The 20,920-nt window shown below is 38.1% G+C and overlaps 1 protein-coding gene across 5 annotated transcripts in view; it reads right to left on the reverse strand.

Moving 5' to 3' along the window:
- Positions 1–20,920, reverse strand: part of NRP1 (neuropilin 1) — a 153,718-nt gene that overhangs the window by 5,640 nt on the left and 127,158 nt on the right. For 3 of the 5 annotated variants that reach the window (XM_054582292.1, XM_054582291.1, XM_054582290.1), the window contains 5 exons: positions 15,559–15,663; positions 11,328–11,387; positions 6,072–6,209; positions 1,939–2,210; positions 1,358–1,454 (listed from right to left, as the gene is read on the reverse strand). In XM_054582292.1, the coding sequence (XP_054438267.1) occupies positions 1,358–1,454; positions 1,939–2,210; positions 6,072–6,209; positions 11,328–11,387; positions 15,559–15,663 (672 nt within the window). Of the gene's footprint in view, positions 1–1,357; positions 1,455–1,938; positions 2,211–2,783; positions 3,277–6,071; positions 6,210–11,327; positions 11,388–15,558; positions 15,664–20,920 lie in introns of those variants that run through there. The other 2 variants (XM_054582293.1, XM_054582294.1) reach the window with 2 other exon arrangements.

The raw sequence follows: 20,920 nt of genomic DNA on the forward strand, positions 1-20,920 counted from the left end.
AAGGGGGCTTTCGCTGTGACTTTCTGAGGACAGTGCCTTGTGACAGCTACAGCAAAGTGCACCGGTAACATGAAAAGGAAAGTGCTCACAGAATTGTCTCAGGCTTCTCTATATTAATGGGAGCACTGGACGCTGCTTTGCATATAGTAAGTGGTCAGTTAAAACTTGTTGAACTGGAATTTGTTTGTTTTAGTTTGTGGAGTTTGCTCTACATTTGAAAAACATCACCATCATCACCCTCACCCTAGAATAGGAAAGCAGTGGTGCTGCGTGCACTGTGTAACTACATGGAATGTGTCTCTTAACAGCAGTGTAGACTTGGATGTGGAGAATTTGTAAAGTAATTGCAACTGAAATATCCTTTTCTATGAAGATTTCCTAACTAGTGTGACATTAAATATATTTCCTTATATAGTATGAAAAAGGAGATTTTATTCACTGCTCTTTTATTTCCCCCAATTTCTTTAATTTGACACTATCAAATTATTGCCCCTTTAGAAATGATGTATATTCAATATATTGTATAAAATGCTCTGTAAATTGCTGAAGTGACCAAAAACCCATTATAGCCAATAGGTTTCCTTTGCCTTGAGTCTACCCAATAGACTTATTCCATTTTGTTGTGCTTAACATCCTATTATATAATAATATATAACAAAAATTTAATTATAGCAAATGGAGCTTAGGACTAATTACTGTGCTATTACACTGCCATTAGTGATGCTATTTATAATTCTATATTAAGAACTGGGGAATATGGATTAGTTTTCTATCTGACTTTTATCATATACATATAAATAAAAACAGATCAATAAAAAACAAACTCTGAAATACTAGGCAAAGTTTCTAAATTTAATTTATTCTTTGGAATCATTTCAAATATTTTAGAGTAAGAAATATGTTTTTGTAATAAAGCAAATGATGGTTTCTATGATTCATTAACAATATTATCTCAAATTCACTGTGATTAAACTTTCAAAGGCCTGCTGTGTTGTTTACGCATACAAATATTTAGAATTATCCAGATGTCTGAGTTTTCCACTGCTCGTTAAAATGTTTTGGCATGGTATATATAGCCTGTAAACTGAGTTTTTCTTTGCTATGATCTTTGGAGTTCACATCATTACATGGTTTTATAGGGACCAATCAGACATAAATGAAATAGGTTAGTCAGTGGGGCAGCTAAATGTAAACTGACCTGATTTTTGCCCTGTTGCACCAGAACATTGATGTCACATGATAAGCTCACAGGCCACAGTGAAATTCTAGGTCTAGATGAGCAAGACAAAGCCCATTATATGGCCAGAATTCTGCCCTGGGCAAGTGCTCCACCGGTTTCCACAGAACTCGTACTTACGTGCACATTCCTCTTGTGAGATGTGGTTATTAATACTAATGTCATCCACCGCAATTCCGCCAAGGTTTCCCTTTCCAATTTCGCCCTCAAAAATCACCTAAAAATTAGATCATTTCCACAGTATTAAACTGTTCAGTCCCAAATCGCAGTGCCCACAAATGCTTGCTCAGCTTAAGATATGGCACATAAATTCATGAAATTTCGCATTGCTGCATGCTTTACTCAGCGATCCATATTAACTGCCTGGCTATGGCATAAAACTTATCCTCACACTCTCTTTTCATAATATAAAATTTAAAACTGAAAAAAAGCAGGAGATAAAATGAATGTTCATTGTGACAGCCTAAAAATAGATTATAAAGTAACATATTTGCCCATTTCTCAGCAAATTGGTTCTATTTCTGTAATCTAGGACTCTGCAATATGCTACTGAGATTATCATCATTGCCGCAATATCTCAGTTTCAAGAAACCCCTAAAATAATTTTTGGAATGATTCCCACACCTCATCTGATAACCTTCAGAACATGATCCCCCGTGTCCCTGAAACATCAGCCCTCCTTGCCCTGGGAAGGGGTATACCTGGTAAAGTTTCAGAGACTTGTGTAGCAGGACACGTCCTTCCTTCCAGTGGTCTCCTTGGTGTCCGATAGCCATCCAGACCAGCTGGTCATACTCCTCTGGCTTCTGGTAGCGCAGCTTGACTCTCAGTGTGCCCACATGTGAACCAGACATATGATACCAGAAGGTCATGCAGTGGGCGGAGTTCTGGGAATGAACCACAGGGCTAACCAGGCGAGCCACTTTGCCTTTCTGATTTTCATCAGCTTGGGAGTAGATGAAGTTGCCATCTCCTGCTGTGACAGAAAACTGTGTTAGGAAGAGTGGCCGAATTTATGACTACTTTGTTCTTTTCTTTAAACTTCCACCACTCAAAATTTCTCTTCTGGACTGAGTACCAAGAACCCAAACCTGCAGTGGAAAGGGAACAGGGCACCATTGTCGGGGACCCAAGGCTCCGCTCTGCAGTGTAAGTGAATATATGGTTGGGAAAAGGCTGTAAAGCAGCAGTGAGACACTATCCATTCCAAGCATGGTTGGAGGGATGTGAACTGTGACTCAAAGCGCCTCTGCACCATTGCAAGCAGACTGAAAGCAGAGGGCAGACCTATTTTCATGCTACTTTAAGGTTGATTGCTTCAGCAGCACCTCTGTGAATACAGACACTAAATGGAATATGGTTATTTAGATGTATTCTTATTTATCATTCAAGCAGCAAGGCTTCTGGATGATGATACTTTGAGCACTATAACTACTTGATAATAAAAAAGCTGCATTTTTTTCAAATAATCTAGTGATCTTTTTTCCCCAAATTCAGATTTTTTCCTACTTTATTTTAATGATATACATTCCAGAAATAAACCCAAGAGCTTGAATCTCAACTGTGTCCCGGCTCCTCTGGGATGCAGGGTTCTGGTTCAAGGAGAGGCAAGGTTGCATTTTCGAGCCTTATCAGGAGGTGTCATTTCGGTAACATAGACATTTGCGGAGCTGTGAGGACTTACTTTTGGCTTTGCTTTTAATTACTCACAGTGGGAACATTACTTCCTGCCACCACCTGGTCTAACACACAACTCATGCTTCCCTGTTTACTCTGCAAATAGAAATTGCCTCCTCTCTGCCTCACCTGATTTAAGTGTGAACCTGGTGCCTGGGCCTCAGTGGGCAGCAGGGTGTTTTGTTTGCTGTCTGGGAGGTGTGTATTTGTAAGATAATTTTTCATGGTGCACACATGAGCAGATCCTTGTATCTGCTCACCTGTGTCAGTAGTGTCCATGTGGGAGTGGATGAGTCAGCAGGCAGCTTTCTTCTTTCTCCTGGCTGCTTGTCTGAGACTCCACTGAAGCATGCTTAATGAAGCTGACAGGTGGAATAAGAAAAGGAGGGAGCAGATAAAAATCACAGTTCCAGTATTATATTTGATGCTCTCAGTGCTTAGAGAGGGTCCCCTGTGACTAGGCTGACTAAGTTGCTCCTGGGGTTTGTTTTATTTGGCTGATAAAATAAAGCAAGTAGCGGTGGCCTTTCTTGGAGACAGTGCCATTTCACTGAGCTGAATAGTGGATCAGTCCATCAAGACGGACAGTGAAGAGGTATACAATGTACCCATCTTGTTTTTACCTCCTCCCACAATCTTATGGAAAAAGACTGAAGTTGGAGATTGGCAGAGAGGAAACGCATTCATTGTGCCCATGGAGTTGATTTGGGCAAGTTAGTGAACAGGTGGCAGACAGAAGGTAGGTGGATGTGCGCAAGAGGAAAACTGTCTGAGGGGCCTGACCTGGCTTTGGCCCTGCTGCCATTGTAGACTTTGAAAAATTTGCTCATGTTACATTTCTGTTTAAAATGCTCCTCACTGCCTTCAGCCCATCCCCTGTCCCATATCTAACTGCTTTACACGGGAATCTTTCCAAACCACATCACTGGCAGTCTGCCAAAATACAGACCCCCTCCCCTTCACGCCTTCTGCATAGGTCACTCCTTACTCAAGCCGAGCTTACAGTATCTCTGAGAGAGGACTGCTCTCTCTGACCCTTCCTGTCTTATTTTTCATGATCACTTCTGACACTGGTCTCCCTCATTCCACTGCACTGTGATCATTTCCACCCACAACCAGACTGGGAGCTCTTCAAGGGCAGGGCCATCCTCCTTTAAACATGCGTCCCCTGTGCCCAAGACATGTGTTGTGTAACAATGGGGCTGCTCAGGTGCCATGTGCCCAGTGAACCAGGTAAAGATTCTGGGCTTCAGGAATCCTCTCTGAGGAGGTACATAGCTTCATTCTTAGAGGTCAAACGCAGAGAAACAAGTGGGATTCCTTTAAATAAATTCAAACAGCAGGACAGTGTACCTAGGTAGTGTTAGTTTAAAAACAATCTTCATGTCTGATCTGCAAAGTGCTGCATTCCATGTGATGTTGGTCTGTGCGCATGTGAGCTGTGCAGGGTTCTTCCGCCTACGTTTTCTCATGTTAACAAGCCCTGCCTCTCAGATGTCAGGTTCACCCACTGCTCTTGGCAAGTGATTGCATTACTAGTGCTGCAGGAGGCTCTTTCCAGTCAGGGCAGGCCTGGCACTATAGCTAGGGAAATCTGGGTGTCTGGGAGAGCAAAAAACACAGATCCTGCTGAAGAAATCCCACTTCTTAGCTGTTACCCTAAGACAAGCTGTCCTCTTCTGATACTCAAACACACAGTGCTGATATTTTCCTTCTCAGGGCTTTTGTCACAGCTCTGGGTCAGGAACTCTGTTTTCGTTTTCTCAATTAGTGCTTCACCTCTGTGAGCCTTTCAGCTTTTGTCTCCGGCTAACATCACTTTTAACCTCCTTTGAATGTCAGATCCCACTGAGCCATTTTGCTCTACTTTGCATCAATTTTTCCACCATTACTGCCTTCACTCCAGCTAACTGCATTTGGTTAATTTGATGCCATTTATATGTACGGTGCCATTTACAGTGAAAGTATTTTAAGTTTTCTAAAACTGCTTGTCTTAAGATTCAATTGAAAGTATATCAGAATTAAAGGAGTCCAATTTTATCCAATGGCCTTGTCATTCTCAATAGGCAAGGAGCTAGCTGTGGTGGAAGGAGGCCTTTTCAGCCTACTTAATGGTTATATTTGCTGAGGACATAGCATAGAAAAGAGAACAACAAAATGGAAAAGGCATGAAGTGCCCTCTGCCCACCCATTGCCTCACTGGCCCACTGGCTCAAAACACCAGCATGGGGGAAACGTTGCTTAATGAGGTCTCTCAGCAACAGCAAATATCTTGGGGAAGCCACTACTGAGTAAGCAGTCCTGTGAGCATCACTGAGTATGGGAAATTTTTGTGGGTTGGGTGCTCATTGTGAGTGTGTGTATATTAGGGCAGAACACTGTGGGTTTTTTATACCACATCTCAAATTGGGGAATGAAATAACTGTGAAGGAAAGAAGACCGGGGTAGATAGAAGATTTCACTGAAGTGGTTGGCATCAGTTCCCTCTCTCCCCCAACTTATCCCTCTGCCACCAATTAAATTTAAAGGGAAATAAGACGGGGCCAGGGCCAGGAGGCAAGGTGTTGTGAACTGGGGTGTCGTGAGGTTTCCACCTTCTCAGATTTAAAATCACCCCCAAAAGATAAGAACCTCACCCCACCTTCTGGACCACTTCTACTTTAAGGGTCCAGAGAGAACAAGAATGAAGCTCATTTATTGTTTGTTCACCTGTAAATAAATGAGATGACATAATATGTGTCTGGACTTGCCTCAGAACAGGGCAGAGTCAGGAATAACGAAGTAAGATCCTTATGATTTGATCATTGTTAAAGTTGGAGTGTGCACATTCAGGGCTTGTTGCTATTTCTTTTCTACTTTTGAATTTGGTTTTCTTCATTGAAAAGGATCAGAAAAAGTATAAAACAGGTACTCATTCACACAACTTGGCCCAGTTTGCTATATTTCAGGAGGTCAATCAGTTGCCCAATTTAGTCAGCATTTTCTGCTACTAAGTGTATCTCTACTAGGGAAAGAAATCTCGTTAATTTTAGGAAATAAAAGCATAAGTGAACACTCTGTAGTATTTTCTATATCCCCTAGATTCACAGACTCTAGGAAACCTCCACAGTTACGCTTCTAGTTCAAAGAAATTAGGCCACAGTGAACTCCCCATTACCTGTGTGATCCTGGATTGGTCCCGTTTTGCTGGTCAACACGCTCCACTTGAGTTGCACGTGATTGTCATGTTCCCAGTGACAGAATGTCTTGTGAGAACCCCAGCCAAATTCGCAGTTAAAACCATATGTTGGAAACTCTTCAGTGGGTGGAAAAGAAAAATAGAGACAAGCAGAGAAAGACAAATTTAATCATCTGGGTCAGAAAGGCCCTTAATTTGTTCATGGAAAGCACAATTTATGCATCTAACTTAATGTCTGTTCGAAAATTCTAGGAAAGGCACAAAATCCAGAATAACCAGGAAACTCAAAGGTGCATGGAGATGTCAAACATTTGCAAAATCACATTTAGTAATTTTTTAAAATGCAGCTTCATAAAAGTATGGACTGTCTGTTTTATATGAAATCTCCTGGCAGGTTACTTTCCAAAGCACGTATATTATATCTGTAGTATTCTCCTTATTTCTACAATATTTAATATAAAAGATACTATGTTCTTGAGGATGGATTATATATATTGATATTCACCAATTAAAATAATCTTAATTAGAAATTGACCCAGGAATCTCAAGTCTAGAAATGGATGAGTGAATCCCTCAGCCTGGAGGCTATTTGTATTCTCAATACAGTGGCTTATACTTTGGGTCTTTAGTGCCAGAACTCTGAAGCAGTTCTTAAGGTTATTTTTTTTTTCTTCTGTGCTTTATTTTAGGTCAATTAATTGTAAGTGTAGTTTCTGCCCTTTTAATGAATTTTATAATTTGCATACAAATGGTTCATTTTACTTAAATACCTCAATACAAGGTCATGTAAAACTGAGGCACATTTGAATAGATACCCATTTTATTTTTTATTTTGTTTTGCTTTGTTTTTAAATATTCAAGACGCTTCCCTTGGGATCTGAAAGAAAAGTATGAGTGAATTCTCAGGAATAATTTCTCTTGTATGGTCTGCAAGAAGCTACTTGACTATAGTGTTTTTTTTTTATTTTAATTTTTTTTACTCCATCCTCCTTTTGAAAGTAGCTTGAATTTCAGTATGGAAAAAATGAAACTCAATGATGCTCAGATGTTTTTCGGTAAATTTAAGTTAACAATAAAAAGACTCCTAAAGATAAGACGCTCATGCTTCTGTCAGTTCCATGCCTCCTCCTTATGAAAATGGAACACAAGAGGTCTGTTTCCCTAAAGAAGGTTGGCGATGCTTCTCACAGAGGTGAGGCGGTCCACAAGGTGGCAGCACGGAAACAGAGAGAAAGTGCCTAGGACGACTTGCCAACCGAATCTACAAATGTCTCAAAACCATCCCAGTGCACAATAAGGGAAGTGAGGTATTACCTTGTATTGATCTTTTCTTTAACTTTACTTAAGTGTTTAATACAAAATATCTTGCTTTCTTCTTCGAGCCTGGCTCCTTTACTTCTCTTCCACATTAACAATGACAAGAGGAATTTTAATGGAAGATTTATTGAATAGATAAAGATGATTTTCTTTGCATTGGTAGTTTGCAAGGAACTCTTTTCAAATGCTATTGTAAAATTTTGGAAGAAATGCACTATATGGATTGTTGAAACTGAGAAGGATGGAGTCTTGCTTTCAGTGACAATGTGACCTCCCAAAGTGTGCACAAGGCCAGTGTGAGGAAGTATATAAGCCATATGATGTGTATAATGTGATCACTTTGAGTTAGTGCTCACAATATTACCGGAGAGCTGTACTTCATGTCTAGCCCACCATAACCATGAAATAGAACTTCACATAGCATGAGAAACCCTTTCCAAAATTTACCACATTTGTGCAACAATATCGAATTATGTAGATGAAGTAAAGTCAACTGAACAGTGACTGAATGGTTGAACAACCTCAGAGGTCAATGCCCACAATCAGGAATGTATCGTTGCATAATCTCATGTTAGAAAATGTTAATAATGGAATATGTTAATGTGTGTGTGGTTTTGGATTTTCTCCTTAAATGTAGTTTACAAGACACGCACATAGAGGAGGACAGCAAGCCATTACAGCACACACGTCTGGTTATATTTACCTTGTTAATACATTAAATTTATTATATCGTATAGAAAACCACATTGTCATTATTTTGGCTAGCAATATTCTGGTTATATCATAAAATACATGAAATTTGGTATTTCTGTAATCACTAGGACAGCTTTGCCTAAAAGGGTGTTTTTGGCATTTCTCCTGTTTCAATAGATGGCAGTTTACTTTGATCTTCCAACATTTAATGAGTCTAATAGGGTGAACTGCTCTAACATATTGTATTTTACTACTCTTTTTTCTTCCTTTCCTGAGTATATAACTTACTGTGGCCAATCTTGCTTATTTAAAATATATTTTTTAAAGTATGCATTTTGCGAGGGAGAGGTATAGAGTAAGAGTAGCTCAAATGTTGAAAATTGAAGCCTAAACAGAGAGACAATTAAACACACAAAATACAAGTAAGCATTTATAGAAAGGAAGAAAAGAAGAAAACAGAGAAAGAGAAAGGAATGGAAGAAGAAAAGAGTTGGGAAAGAGGAAAAAAACAATGGATCAATAGAATCAGTATATGGGACTATGGACCTTAAAATCTTCAAAATATTACTCAAGCCCTGTAACTGCACAATTCTTGTTAAATTCATTGAGAATAATCTGGCTAAATAAATTCGTTTTTGAATCTTAAAAATTGCAGGAAACAATATTCTGAACTTGAAACAAATTTATAGCCCCTGTGAGCAAGCACCTGCTGTACTTGTTGAACCTGTCTTGCTTGCAGTTGAATCATTAGCACAGTATATGCACAAGGACTTAACTTTTAAATCTGGATTTCTATTGAGTTGTTAACTCATAGACTGGACTTTCAGTACAAACAAGTAGAGGAGCAGAGCCCCATGTAATCAGAGTTTATGAATACACTCTGAGCTGCTCTAGGACTATTTGAAAATTCTCAGAAGGTAAAAGTCTTCACCAGGGGTAGCTGGATTTAAAATGTAGGGTTCTCATCAGTTCCTGGCAGAGAATTGACAGAGTTTCATGCATCTGATGACAACCCAGGCAGTATATGAATATTATATACCCACTGAGTTTATTATATGGAATCCTAAATGAAACCTTGAGACTCCACTTGAGTCTATACTGGCCTCATCAAAATCAGATTACGACAAAGGTTTAGGGGTCTGATTTTTTGCTGCTTGTTAAGATGTCTAAAGTATCTGAAGCCTGCAGAACAGTATGGGCCTGACCCCTGGGGGACATCTCAGAGTTAGAGTTGGCTTCTGACTTACACTCTCAGGTCCTTGTGAGCATTCTAAACATTGGCTTAGTTAGAAAGTGACAATGCACAGAACTCCTCAAAAGAAAAATAAATGCAGACATCCATTATCCACAAACAAAGACTTGGAGCCAGATTTGTGGTTCAGGCAATGGAAAAACAGGAAACCAGAGTGATTTGTAAAGGACTCTGGGCAGACCCTGGAATTCAAAAGTGGACGCTATCAGTAAACACTGTAGGTTTGGCATGGACTTATTCAGATTGTGCTAACAATGTGTCTTCCTGGTTCTTGATTTGTACATCTGCCCTCTGGCTCCAGTAGACCCTGTGGAGGTGACTGTCTGGCCCTGAACCTCTTCTGTGAAGCTTTCATACCAATGGCCTCGAGCTCATGCACAAATCAAGTGTGTTCATAAAGTCATTCCTGCTCTGATAAAATAGACCTTCCACATTCAGGGATCTGATAGGCCTTTCTGTTTTCTCTGCAGGAGTTGCTCCCTCTTATTTCTTTAATGATCCTTAGCTCTTTTAATAGACAAGAAGAAAGATGACATAAAAACAAGTTAGTTGGCAATTTCATAGTGGCTTTAATTAATTCTCTGGCACAATTTTAATTGTGCAGCTAAAATGTTTGTTATATTGTTAGAACTTCATTTTCTCACCTGCCCCCTCTTTTCTATTACAGAGTCCTAGAGGGCCAGCCGTGGTTGCTCTGCAGAACATCACCCCATGGGGCTGAGAATTTTCAGGAAGAGCAGGAAGCAAGTGAGACACCTGCTTCACTCATGAGGCAGCTCCAACTCTCCAGGTGGCTGCACCATCCTTTAAGGACACATTGTATACCAGAAAAAGATGTGGGTAGGACTACAGAGTTTTCAGAATTTTTGGTGGACAGATTACTTTTCTGTTTCATCTTTTGGTATTTGGGGTGTTTGAGTTGTGTGGTATCAGGAATTTTGTCAATCTGCACACTAGAAGGAAACCTGGGTTAAGTCCAACTGAAGAAAAGTTTGTTTTGTAGTTTAATCAGGTCAATAGTGAAAGGGTCCTATAAGAAAGCATACTAATTAGAGCAGTCCTTTCTGCTCTCTGCCTAGCTGGGTACTGTCATGGTGTTGAGGAAACATTGATATACACCACACGCCCCATTAGTAAGTGACTGTGGAGGCCAGGGCTGCATGAGCTTCTATAAAGGAAATGGGAGAAGCTGGAAAGCTGACCTGTTCACCTGACTCTAATGATTAACTTTAAAGTATTTGAAACCTCTGATTGCTTATACTGACTGTTTCCCTTCATGTGGGCCTGTGGGGAAGAATTTTGTGGAATACTAACACAATACAAAGGAGAGAAAGCGGGAGGCCGCCATTTAACTGTGTTTGGCCTTGATAAACAGTAAACCAAGGGCTTTAAAGGTCATTGTGCCTTTCTATTAATAAATAGATGAGGAGGTGCTGTTCCCAGGGGTGGCCCTCTCCCCATGCACAATTATTGTTGTGGCTTCCTGCACCCCATTTCATGGCACGCCCACTGGAAATGTTGTAAAGCTGCCAAATCTGTGGCAGGCAAAACTGACAAACTTTGCCTGTCTCATTTTTGTAGAATGGTGATGAAAATAAATAGTCAGGCTGCTGCCTGTGAGATTTCCTTCTCCTGCAGTTTGCAAACACAGTCCATGTCCTAGCTGTGCTGCACTTAAACAAAGTATGTTACCCTGTTTCTTCAGCAGAGAGCTGGGTTGTCACCGTTTGGCAATTACTGATGGAGCAGGAAATCTCACTCCCTGCTGCACGTACGTGAACGTGAGGACGGAAGAGAAGCAATGTTTATGGCTCGTGCTTGGAGACCAGATGCTGCATAGCATCTCTTTTCCAGAACTTTGAGGGGACCTGAAACCCAGAAGTATAGTAATGCTCTATTTTGGGACCAGGGGGTGGAGGGAGAAGGCAGGGGAGTACAGGCATGTGGGAAATCTACTTCATTTTTTATTTTACCTGATTGTATTGTGCTGTCTATTATGGTTGGCTTTTCTGTGGTCAGCACTGTGGTACCACCTGAAAAACAAATAGTAACATAAGAAAGTGAGAAGTGCTGCATGCTTACATACATTTGATAGAGGCAAACATTTTCCACAGAAAAGTCTTCTTTTAATCCCAGTTCTAGTCATTATTTTACTTCAGTTTTGCTCATCAAACTATAAAGGTCAAATCAACTATTATTTTTTTTACCCAGCACATTTGTTCATAAAACAAATCTAGGTGATGGGGAGCTTTTAAGACTTTGTTTCAAAGCCATTCCTTGATTCCCAGACTGGACTTGGCATGCAACTAACTGCAGTGGTGAAAACAAAGGCCTCCCGATGTCCTCTGTGACTGGGGTACTAAACTCACCTAGACCTCTAAACTTCAAAGAGTTTCCTAAGATTTTATATTTGAGCCTTCAGGGGAGTTACAAGGCAAGTCCCACAATCTATTTTAAAAACTGAAGGTTTAAAGTGAATGGCGGTAGTTCCTCCTTTCTTTCTTTTTGCTACAACAGTTGTTTATTTTCCCTCAAAGACAGATTTTCTGCCCAGTATGCGGTTTGGAAAAGCTGCAGGAAAAGGAGAGGGCAGAAACATTTCTTCACAGTTCCAAGGAACTGGAGATTGCACAAATAACTCCATGGACAATGTGAGCTCTCAATCAGTTAGAGTCGACTTTGAAGTTAACTAGTCAGGGGACCTCGTGGAAATGTAGCTGTGTCTTTTTCTCTCTGTTAGTTCTTCCATTGTCCTCTCTTCATCATACTTGTTTTAGACTTGCCTAACCAGAAGAATCACCTGAACACTTGTTGAAATTGCACTTCCCAGTCCATTTAATGTCCTCAGATCTCACTGAGAACCAGAATCTCTAGGGAGATAGCCCTTGAAATCCGTATTTTTGAAAGATTCCCAGGTGAGTCTTATAATTCAGTAAGCTAGGAAAACACTGGTTTGCCGTTCATTACTTAGGTGCTCATTTAGGCATTTCTCCTTAAGAGTGCCTGTACTGTAGATCATAGTCAGAGACAATCTATTTGCTAACCCAAGAAATGAAGTTCTGGGCAGACTCCGGGTAAGGGCATGGGGAGGGCCCATGACTGTCATGAAGAGTTTTGGAGGAGGGTATAAGGTGCCATTGTAGACCTTCCAATAGTATCATTCAATAATGATCTGTGATCATCTCTATTGCACCTGGGACCTGGTCCTGTCTGGCAGCTACCAAAGGTCAGAAGTCATCCAGATCATGAATTAGAATTGTAGAATTGTGCTCTTGGAATGGTCTGAAGATTTCTGAGCTAATTGGTTGCAGCACCATGTCACATTAGCTCTGCTCTCCCAGTAAATGTTCTGGCTGGGTGGTCACATATGTATGTGGCTCCAATGAAGCAGGCTCAGAAAGAAGGAATTACACGTATTATGGGTTAAGAAGGTGAATCTATAATGGCAGAATTGGATGGATGCCAGAATACATTAGCAGTCAGTTCTCAGTGGTCTTATAGGAGAAAAACTCAAGGTGAAACTTCACTTTTTAAAACCAATATGCATTATCAGTTTTGTTATAGGTTGGAAGCCAAATTCCACTGTTGGGTACACACAGATCCAATGTGAAATTTGACCGCCCAGTACCTTTGAAGGCAATTGCATTATCTTTTGAGTTCAAAGGCATTTGCAAATGAATAACTTGGAGGTGAATTTTCACCTTGGCAAGAAAATACAGGAGAGCAAAACCTTCCCTCATTTCCAGACATTTGGTACATTTCACCTGGAATTCAGTGTTGGTAAGTAATGAACCTTTAGCTATGATACTTACGTCTGTCTATGTACAAATAGGTCACTCCAGGAGGAGAAATTAAAGCAACAACATCTGCTTTAAAATACTAAACGCTGTTGAAGAGAGCCTTGATCCCAGTCTCCATGTTCCCATCTCTCAGGGTAAAGCAAGAATGCTTTCAGTTTGTTTCATTGTACCAAACACTCAAAGTTTGCAGCTCTGACAGTGAAGCTTGTGCGAGAGTGAGCAAAGAGGGTGCAGAGCTGTGTGTTCCTAGGATGAGACTTGTTCACACGTGAAGAGATGCCTGACTTAGGTGATGGTTTTGCTCCTGGCAAACACTGACATATGAGCACACCCTTTTCCAGAAAAGGATAACAAAGAGCTTTATTAAGCAAACTGGGCTATAATGTAATAAATGAATATGAAGCATGATATGTCTTCTAAAATCCCTTCTTGATGAGGGTGTGAAGTATGCATTATGAACACTCCAGAAGTTCTTAGTATTATACAAATATTTATAGAATTATGGAGACAAATGTGCTGGCCTAAGAAAATAACTTTTTTTTTGCCATGGTAATATGCAAAAAAAAAAAAACAAAACAAAACTAGAATGAACTTTTTTCTATGTACACAAAACATGATTTTAAAAGCTGTAGATAAACTATTACCTTATACTTATACAGCATTGTCAGTTTTCCACTATAAGCGACCCTTTTTTTCTGTAGTTTGTGACTCGTTGCCATACACAATTTGCTCCAGGCTAACATATTTGCCCTATTTCATTCAAAGGCTTTAGTCTCAATTGAATCAGTCATGAACTGATGCAAAATGATGTTGGTTGTTCCGATATGAGTAGTAAATCTGAGGCTTTGTTCTAATCAATATTAACTGACCATGTTAGGGTATATAAAGAAAAGAACCCTCTCCACAAGAGGCTAATTGAAAAGGGTATACTGTGATGATTGCAGCCATTCCTTTTTATGAGGAATTTCACTACAGACGTGTGATACTGTCTGCAAAAAGCCTGAGGCTCATGGCAGTGTTTACAGACAATGCTGGGAAGGTTGCCACAAGACCTGGTTCACAGAACGGTACTCTGTTTTTAACATCATATGGAGGGCTTTCAGCTAGAACTTGACATTTTACAAAGAAAATGCCTCTGCATTAATTAGAGTAATTTTTGTAACTTATGGCTATTTACATAAAAGCTTTGTTTTCAAAAGCCCATAGCAATGTAACACTTATTGCCCATGTGAATGTAAGTGATTAACCTGGAAATTTGCAAGGAGATAGCCTTAGGAGGTGCGATTTAAATGTAAACCCAGTATATGGTACTAAATTTCTGAGCTAAATTTTATTCCTTATGCCACCTCCAAGTACAGAGCTCTCATACTCCTTCAGAGGGGGGCTTTTGAAGTAAATGGAAATGTACTTTGGGATATTTCCTTTCAGATTTTATATGAATGCACTAGCCAATAACATCATACATTACTATGAAGTTACATGGTAATGCCTTCAGTTCCACCCATGGAAATTAATTATGTGGGCTCTTTAAGTCCTTTCTGGGTAAAAATACAGACCTGCATCTAAGAGTTCATGTTTAATCTAAAATGAGAGTCAGATGCTATATGAAACTGCATTTTGTCCCAGGTATCAGTGAAGGTCCCATAGTTCCTTTTGCAACAATAAGGTGAAATTTCTAGTGCCTTGGCCAATTTCCAAATGGTGCAATTCCATCCTGCACTTGCCTAACATTTCCTTTGCCATTCCAAGTGGAAGAGAAGGTCACTTTCTGAGTTTGAGGGTGTTAGACTATTAATGGAGTAATACTCTAAATTAGTGAGGCATTTGACACACAGCAGCCCTGATATATTTGCTAGTTGGTGGTAATGTGAAGTGACGACTAATTCTGTCATTGAAACTTTTAATGTAAAATGATTTACAAAATCCTAACTTAAAAGCTGCATTTCAAATATAAGCCTAATTTCATCAATTAATTAGCTAAAGGATCCACTCAAAATATTTATCCTCACTGGAAAACAGCAATAAATATTCCAAAGTGTGTGGTTATGTAATTAATTTGTTATGGCAGGGGTAAGGGGGTAACTGAAGATGAAGATCTGTTCAGCACTTTTAACTATGGAGAAATTCTTACTCTATCAAGATAATCCTAGTGTTGGCTCTGAAAATGACTAAAATTATCGTTTAAAATGGTCATGGCTATTAAGAACAAGTTGTTTACACAAATGACATGCGAAACAAGGATGTGTGCCTTCTGGCAAGCCTGCCTCTGCTGGGGCAGCTCTGCCACCACCTTGATGACCCCTGCCACGAGGAGTCACACAAACACAAATGGCATTAATTAGCTGGTCTCAACAACTGCATGAACTGAAATGGCACAGCAATGGGATGAAGATGGTTTCTGCACCTGTGAGCTGGAAGTCATCACCTGTTCCACTGTGGCAATTGGCCTGATCGTCATCACATTCATCCACCAGGTTCCCATTGGGAGTGGTCGGTCCAGCTGTAGGTGCTGAAATAAAATCCAAGGATTATTATCTCACCTCTGAAATGTATTCTCAAGCCTGTGGCTGTTGAATCTGCTAACACTTTTGAAGAAAACTCTAATCTGTTGCAAGAAGGCCAGGAGCAAGGTTTACCTCTTTCAGGAATTTGCAGAATCCATTGGGGACTGCTTTGTTTTGGTATTCGATCTATATCTGATGAATAGAGATGACTGCCTTAGCATCTTCTACATTGTTATCTACATAAACATCATTTTTCTAAAAAGTTCTTGAATTTTCAATGGTTATTTATTCATGACTCTGGAGTTGAGAAATTTAATTGTAGAGATATTGCACGAATTGTTTTTCTGCTCATTTTCAAATTGCTAGAGAACTCACTTGTCATGAATTCTATTATAGTCTTAGTACTTACTAAGTTTTCTTAGTTCATACTATAAGTTTTTCCCCAAAAGACAGTCCCAACACATTCACCTTTAGTACAATATTGTTCTTTATTTTCTTTAAAGATTGTTCCCCTCAACTTGTGATTGCTCATTCACCTCAGATCAGGTGTCTGAGAGGACTTGTCTTAGATATCCTGGGGGTCGTTTTACCTGAACTCCCATAGGGCTGCATTCCACTGCCAGCAGGGATTCTCATACCTTTGAGTTTGTAGATGAAAGGTATCCAACGTTAATCAAAGACTGCTTTTGAAGTTCTTTAAATTAAGTTTGGTCTATTTTTTTTCAGCCTGTTACTCATTTTTGCAATCTGTTTAATGTTTTACAGTTTTTGGCATCACATTTCACTTTATGAGATTGGAGATAATGTACAGTTCTCCTGATGTTCAAGAACCAGACAAGAGTGGGGGCCTGTTCTCTAATAGCTTGTGGCCAGTAGTAATGTGCTGGTAACTGCTGCTTTCTCAATAAAAATTTGACATTGTAATTGTGCTTAAATACTGAGCAGAGTTATGACAAATGTAGAAATGTAGCTAGTTTCAAGTTTCTCAACTCCCGCAAAGCACGCACACCAATGATCACTAGGAAATCAGCACGTACAGATACTGTGCCCACTATTTAGGCATACAGACTATACTTTGTAAAACACATATATAAATATGCCAGGCTCTACTCACTTTTTCAATTTTAATTTTTATATTTTTCAATTACATTTGACATGCAATATTATATTAGTTTTAGGTACAAGATACACAGCATAGTGGTTAGACATTTGTGTAACTTACAAAGCAGTCACCACAATAAGTCTAGTGTCCACCTGGCAACACACGTAGTTACTATAATATTGATTATATTCCTTATGCTGTACCTTTATATCCTCATGACTATTTTGTAACTGCCAATTTGTGTATCTTAAACCCTTCACCTTTTTAACCCAGCCCTTAACCCCGGCTCACCCCTGTTAACCATTAATTTGTCCCTTGTATCTATGAGTCTCTCTATTTTGTTTGTTCATTTATTTTGTTTTTTAGATTCCACATATAAACAAAATCATATGGTATTTGTTTCTCTGTCTGACTTTTTTCACTTAGCAAAATACACTCTATGTATATCCATGTTGTTGCAAATGGTAATATTTCACTCCTTTTTATGAATAATATTCCATTATATATATGTACCACATCTTCTTTATCTACTCATCTCCTGATGGACATTTAGGTTGCTTCCATATCTTGGCTATTGTAAGTAACACAGCAGTAAACATAAAGATGCATATATCCTTTTGAATTAGTGCTACGGATTTCTTCAGATAAATACCCAGAAGTAGAATGATTGGGTCATAAGGCAGTTTTATTAAATTTTTTGAAGAATATCAGTACTATTTTAAATAGTGGCCAGACCAATTTGCAATGCCATCAATAGTGCACAAGTGTTCTGTTTTCTCCATATCCTGGCAAACGCTTGCTGTTTGTTGTTTTATTGATGATAGCCATTCTGACAGGCATGAGCTAATATCTCACTGTGGTTTTAATATGCATCTCTCCGATAATTAGTAACATTGAGCATCATTTCATATGTCTATTGGACATCTGTATGTCCTCTTAGGTCCTCTGCTCACTTTTTAAAAATAAATGAAGCCCATTTTGCTATTTCAGGTATTAACGATAAAAAAAATTCAGCCCAGCTGTTGCATTTTAAGAAATGAGAATACCCCATTTTTAATTGGATTGTTTGTTTTTTTTTTTTTTGGTGTTGATTTGTATGATTTCTTTATAATTTTGGATATTAAGCCTTTATCTAGTGTATCTTGGCAAATGTCTTCTTCCATTTAGTAGGTGATTTTCTTGTTTTGTTGGTGGTTCCTTTGTTGTGTAAAAAACTTTCTAGTTTGGTATAGTCCCATTTGTTTATTTTTTCTTTTGTTTCCCTCACCTGAGGAAATATATCCAAAAAATATTACAAAGAGCAATGTCAAAAAGTTGACTACCTATGTTTTATTCTAGGATTTTATGGTTTCAGGTCTTACATTTGTCTTTAATCCATTTTAAGTTTATTCTTGCATGTGGTGTAAAAAGTAGTCTAGTTCACTTTTTTGTATATTCTGTCCAGCTATCCCAATGCCATTTATTGAATAGACTTTCTTTACCCCATTTTATGTTCTTTCCTCCATTGTTAAATATTAATTAACTATATAGGCATGTGTTTATTTCTGTTCTGTTTCACTGATCTGTTTTTATGCCAGTACCATGCTGTTTTGATTACTCTGGACTTGTAGTATATTTTGATATCAGGTAATGTGAAGTCTCCAACTCTGTTCTTCTTTGTCAATATTGTTGTGGCTATTAAAAAGTCTTTCATGTTTCCATAGAAATTTTAGAATTATTTGTCTTAGTTCTATGAAAAATTCTATTGGTATTTTGAAAGGGATTGCAACTGAATCTATAGATTGCTTTGAGTAGTATGGATATTTTAACAATATTAATTCTTCTTATGCATGACACTTCAAGTACAAGTCTTTTATCTCTTTGATAAAATTTATTCCTAGGTGTTTTATTCTATTTTTTTTGATGAAATTATACATGGGATTGTTTTCTTAATTTCCCTTTCTGATAGTTTGTTATTGGTGTATAAAAATGCAACAAATTTCTGAATATTAATTTTGTATCCTTCTACATTGCTGAATTCTTTTATCAGTTCTGATAATTTTTTGGTGGAATCTTTAGGGTTCTCTATGTACAGTATCATGTCATCTAAAAATAGTAACAGTTTTACATCTTTCTTTCCAACTTGGATGCTTTTCATTTATTTTTCACGTCTGATTACTGTGGCTAAGACTTTCAGTACTATGCTGGATAAAAGTCGTGAAAGTAAACAACTGGGTCTTGTTCATGATCTTAAGAAAACATGCAGTAAGCTTTTCCCCATTGAGTATAATGTTAGCTATTGATTTGCCATACATAGCCTTTATTATGTTGAGGTGCATTCCCTCCACTCCCACTGTGTGGAGAGTTTGTTTTTTTTCTAAAATCATAAATGGATGCTGGATTTTGTCAAACGCCTTTCCTGCAGTTATTGATATGATCAAATGATTTTTATCCATTATTTTTAAGTGGTGCATATTAATTGATTTATGAATATCGAATCAAACTTGTATCCCAGACAGGAGTAAATCACACTTGATTTTGGTTTGTTCTTTTCAATGCATTGATAAATTAAGTTTGTTAAAATTTTGTTGAAGATTTTTGTGTTTATGTTGATCAAGGATATTGGCCTATAATTTTCTTTTCTTATAATTAATTGTCAGGGTTTGAAATCAGAATAATGTTGGCCTTCTAAAGTGAGCCGCGAGTCTTTACTCCTCTTGAATTTATTGAAATAGTTTGAAGAGGATGTGTTAATTATTCTTTGAATGTTTGGTAAAATTCATATGTAAAGCCATCTAGTCCAGGACCCTAGTTTGTTTAGAATTTTTGATTTGACTTCATTTTTAGTAATTTATCTGTTCAGATTTTCTGTTAGTTCTTGATTCATTCTAAGAAGAGGCTATCTTTCTAGGCATTTATCCATTTCTCCCAGATTGTCCAGTATGTTGGCATATAGTTTATAGTATTTTCATATATCCTTTATTATTTCTTTGGTGTCAGTTGTTACTTCTCCTCTTTCATTTCTTGTTTTATTTATTTGTGTTCTTTTTTTCTTCATGAGCCTGGTTAAAGGCTTATCAATTTTGTTTATCTCTCCAAAGAACCAGCCCTTGGTTATATTGATCTTTTCAATTAATTTTTTATACTTTCTGGCATTTATTTCCACTCTAATCTTTATTATTTCCTTTCTTCTACTAACTATGGCTGTATTTACTGTCCTCTGTCGGTCCCTTTAGGTTCAAGGTTAGATAATTAATTTGAGATTTCTCCTTGTTTCTTGGGGTAGGCCTGTGTTGCTATGAATTTTCCTCCTAAGAGTGCTTTCACAGTGTGTCATATACTCTGGGTCTGTGTTTTCATTTTCATTTGTCTCAAAGTATCTTTTGTCTTTAGATGACTAAATAGAATTTATTTATTTTTTATTTTTGTTCAATTACAGTTGTCCCAGTTTTCCCCTATTGCTTTCCCCTGCCCCGCCCAGACCTTGCTCCCACAGTCAATCCCCACCCTGTTGTCCATGTCCATGGATCCTTCTGCCTTGATCTTATTGCTATCTCATTCATTGTTGGTAGCATATTATTCAGCCTCCATGTGATTGTGTGTTTTTAATTTTTCTTCTTGTAATTGATTTCTAGTTTCATACCATTGTGGTTGAAGAAAATGCTTGAGATGATTTCAAATCTCTTTAAATTTTTTGAGATGTGTTTTGGGGACAAATATTTGGTCTATGTTATAAATTGTTCCATACGTGGCTGAAAACATTGTGTATTTGGTTGCTTTGGGGTAAAATGTTCTATAAATATCAATGAAATCCATCTGGCCTACAAAGTCATATATGGCTACTCTTTTTTGTTTAATTTTTGTTGAATTTTTGTCTGGAAGATCTATCCATTAATGTCAATGGGGTGTAAAAGCTCCCTGTAATTACTGTATTATTATTGATCTCTCTCTTAAGTTTGTCAATATTTGCTTTGCTCCAATATTTAAGTGCAAAATTGTTTGCAAGGGTTGTATTCTTTTACTGGATTGATCTTTTTATCATTATAAAATGTTCAATTTTATCTTTTTCATAGCCTATGTTTTAGTCTATTTTGTATTATATAATTATTGCAACCCAAGTTTTTTAATTTCCATTTGCATGAAGTATCTTTTTCCATTATCTTGTTACTTTCAGTCTGTGC

This window comes from Pteronotus mesoamericanus, unplaced genomic scaffold (genome assembly GCF_021234165.1).
Source record: "Pteronotus mesoamericanus isolate MK-2021 breed Mesoamerican mustached bat unplaced genomic scaffold, CSHL_Meso_final contig_69, whole genome shotgun sequence".
In the NCBI taxonomy this organism is placed as follows: domain Eukaryota; kingdom Metazoa; phylum Chordata; class Mammalia; order Chiroptera; family Mormoopidae; genus Pteronotus; species Pteronotus mesoamericanus.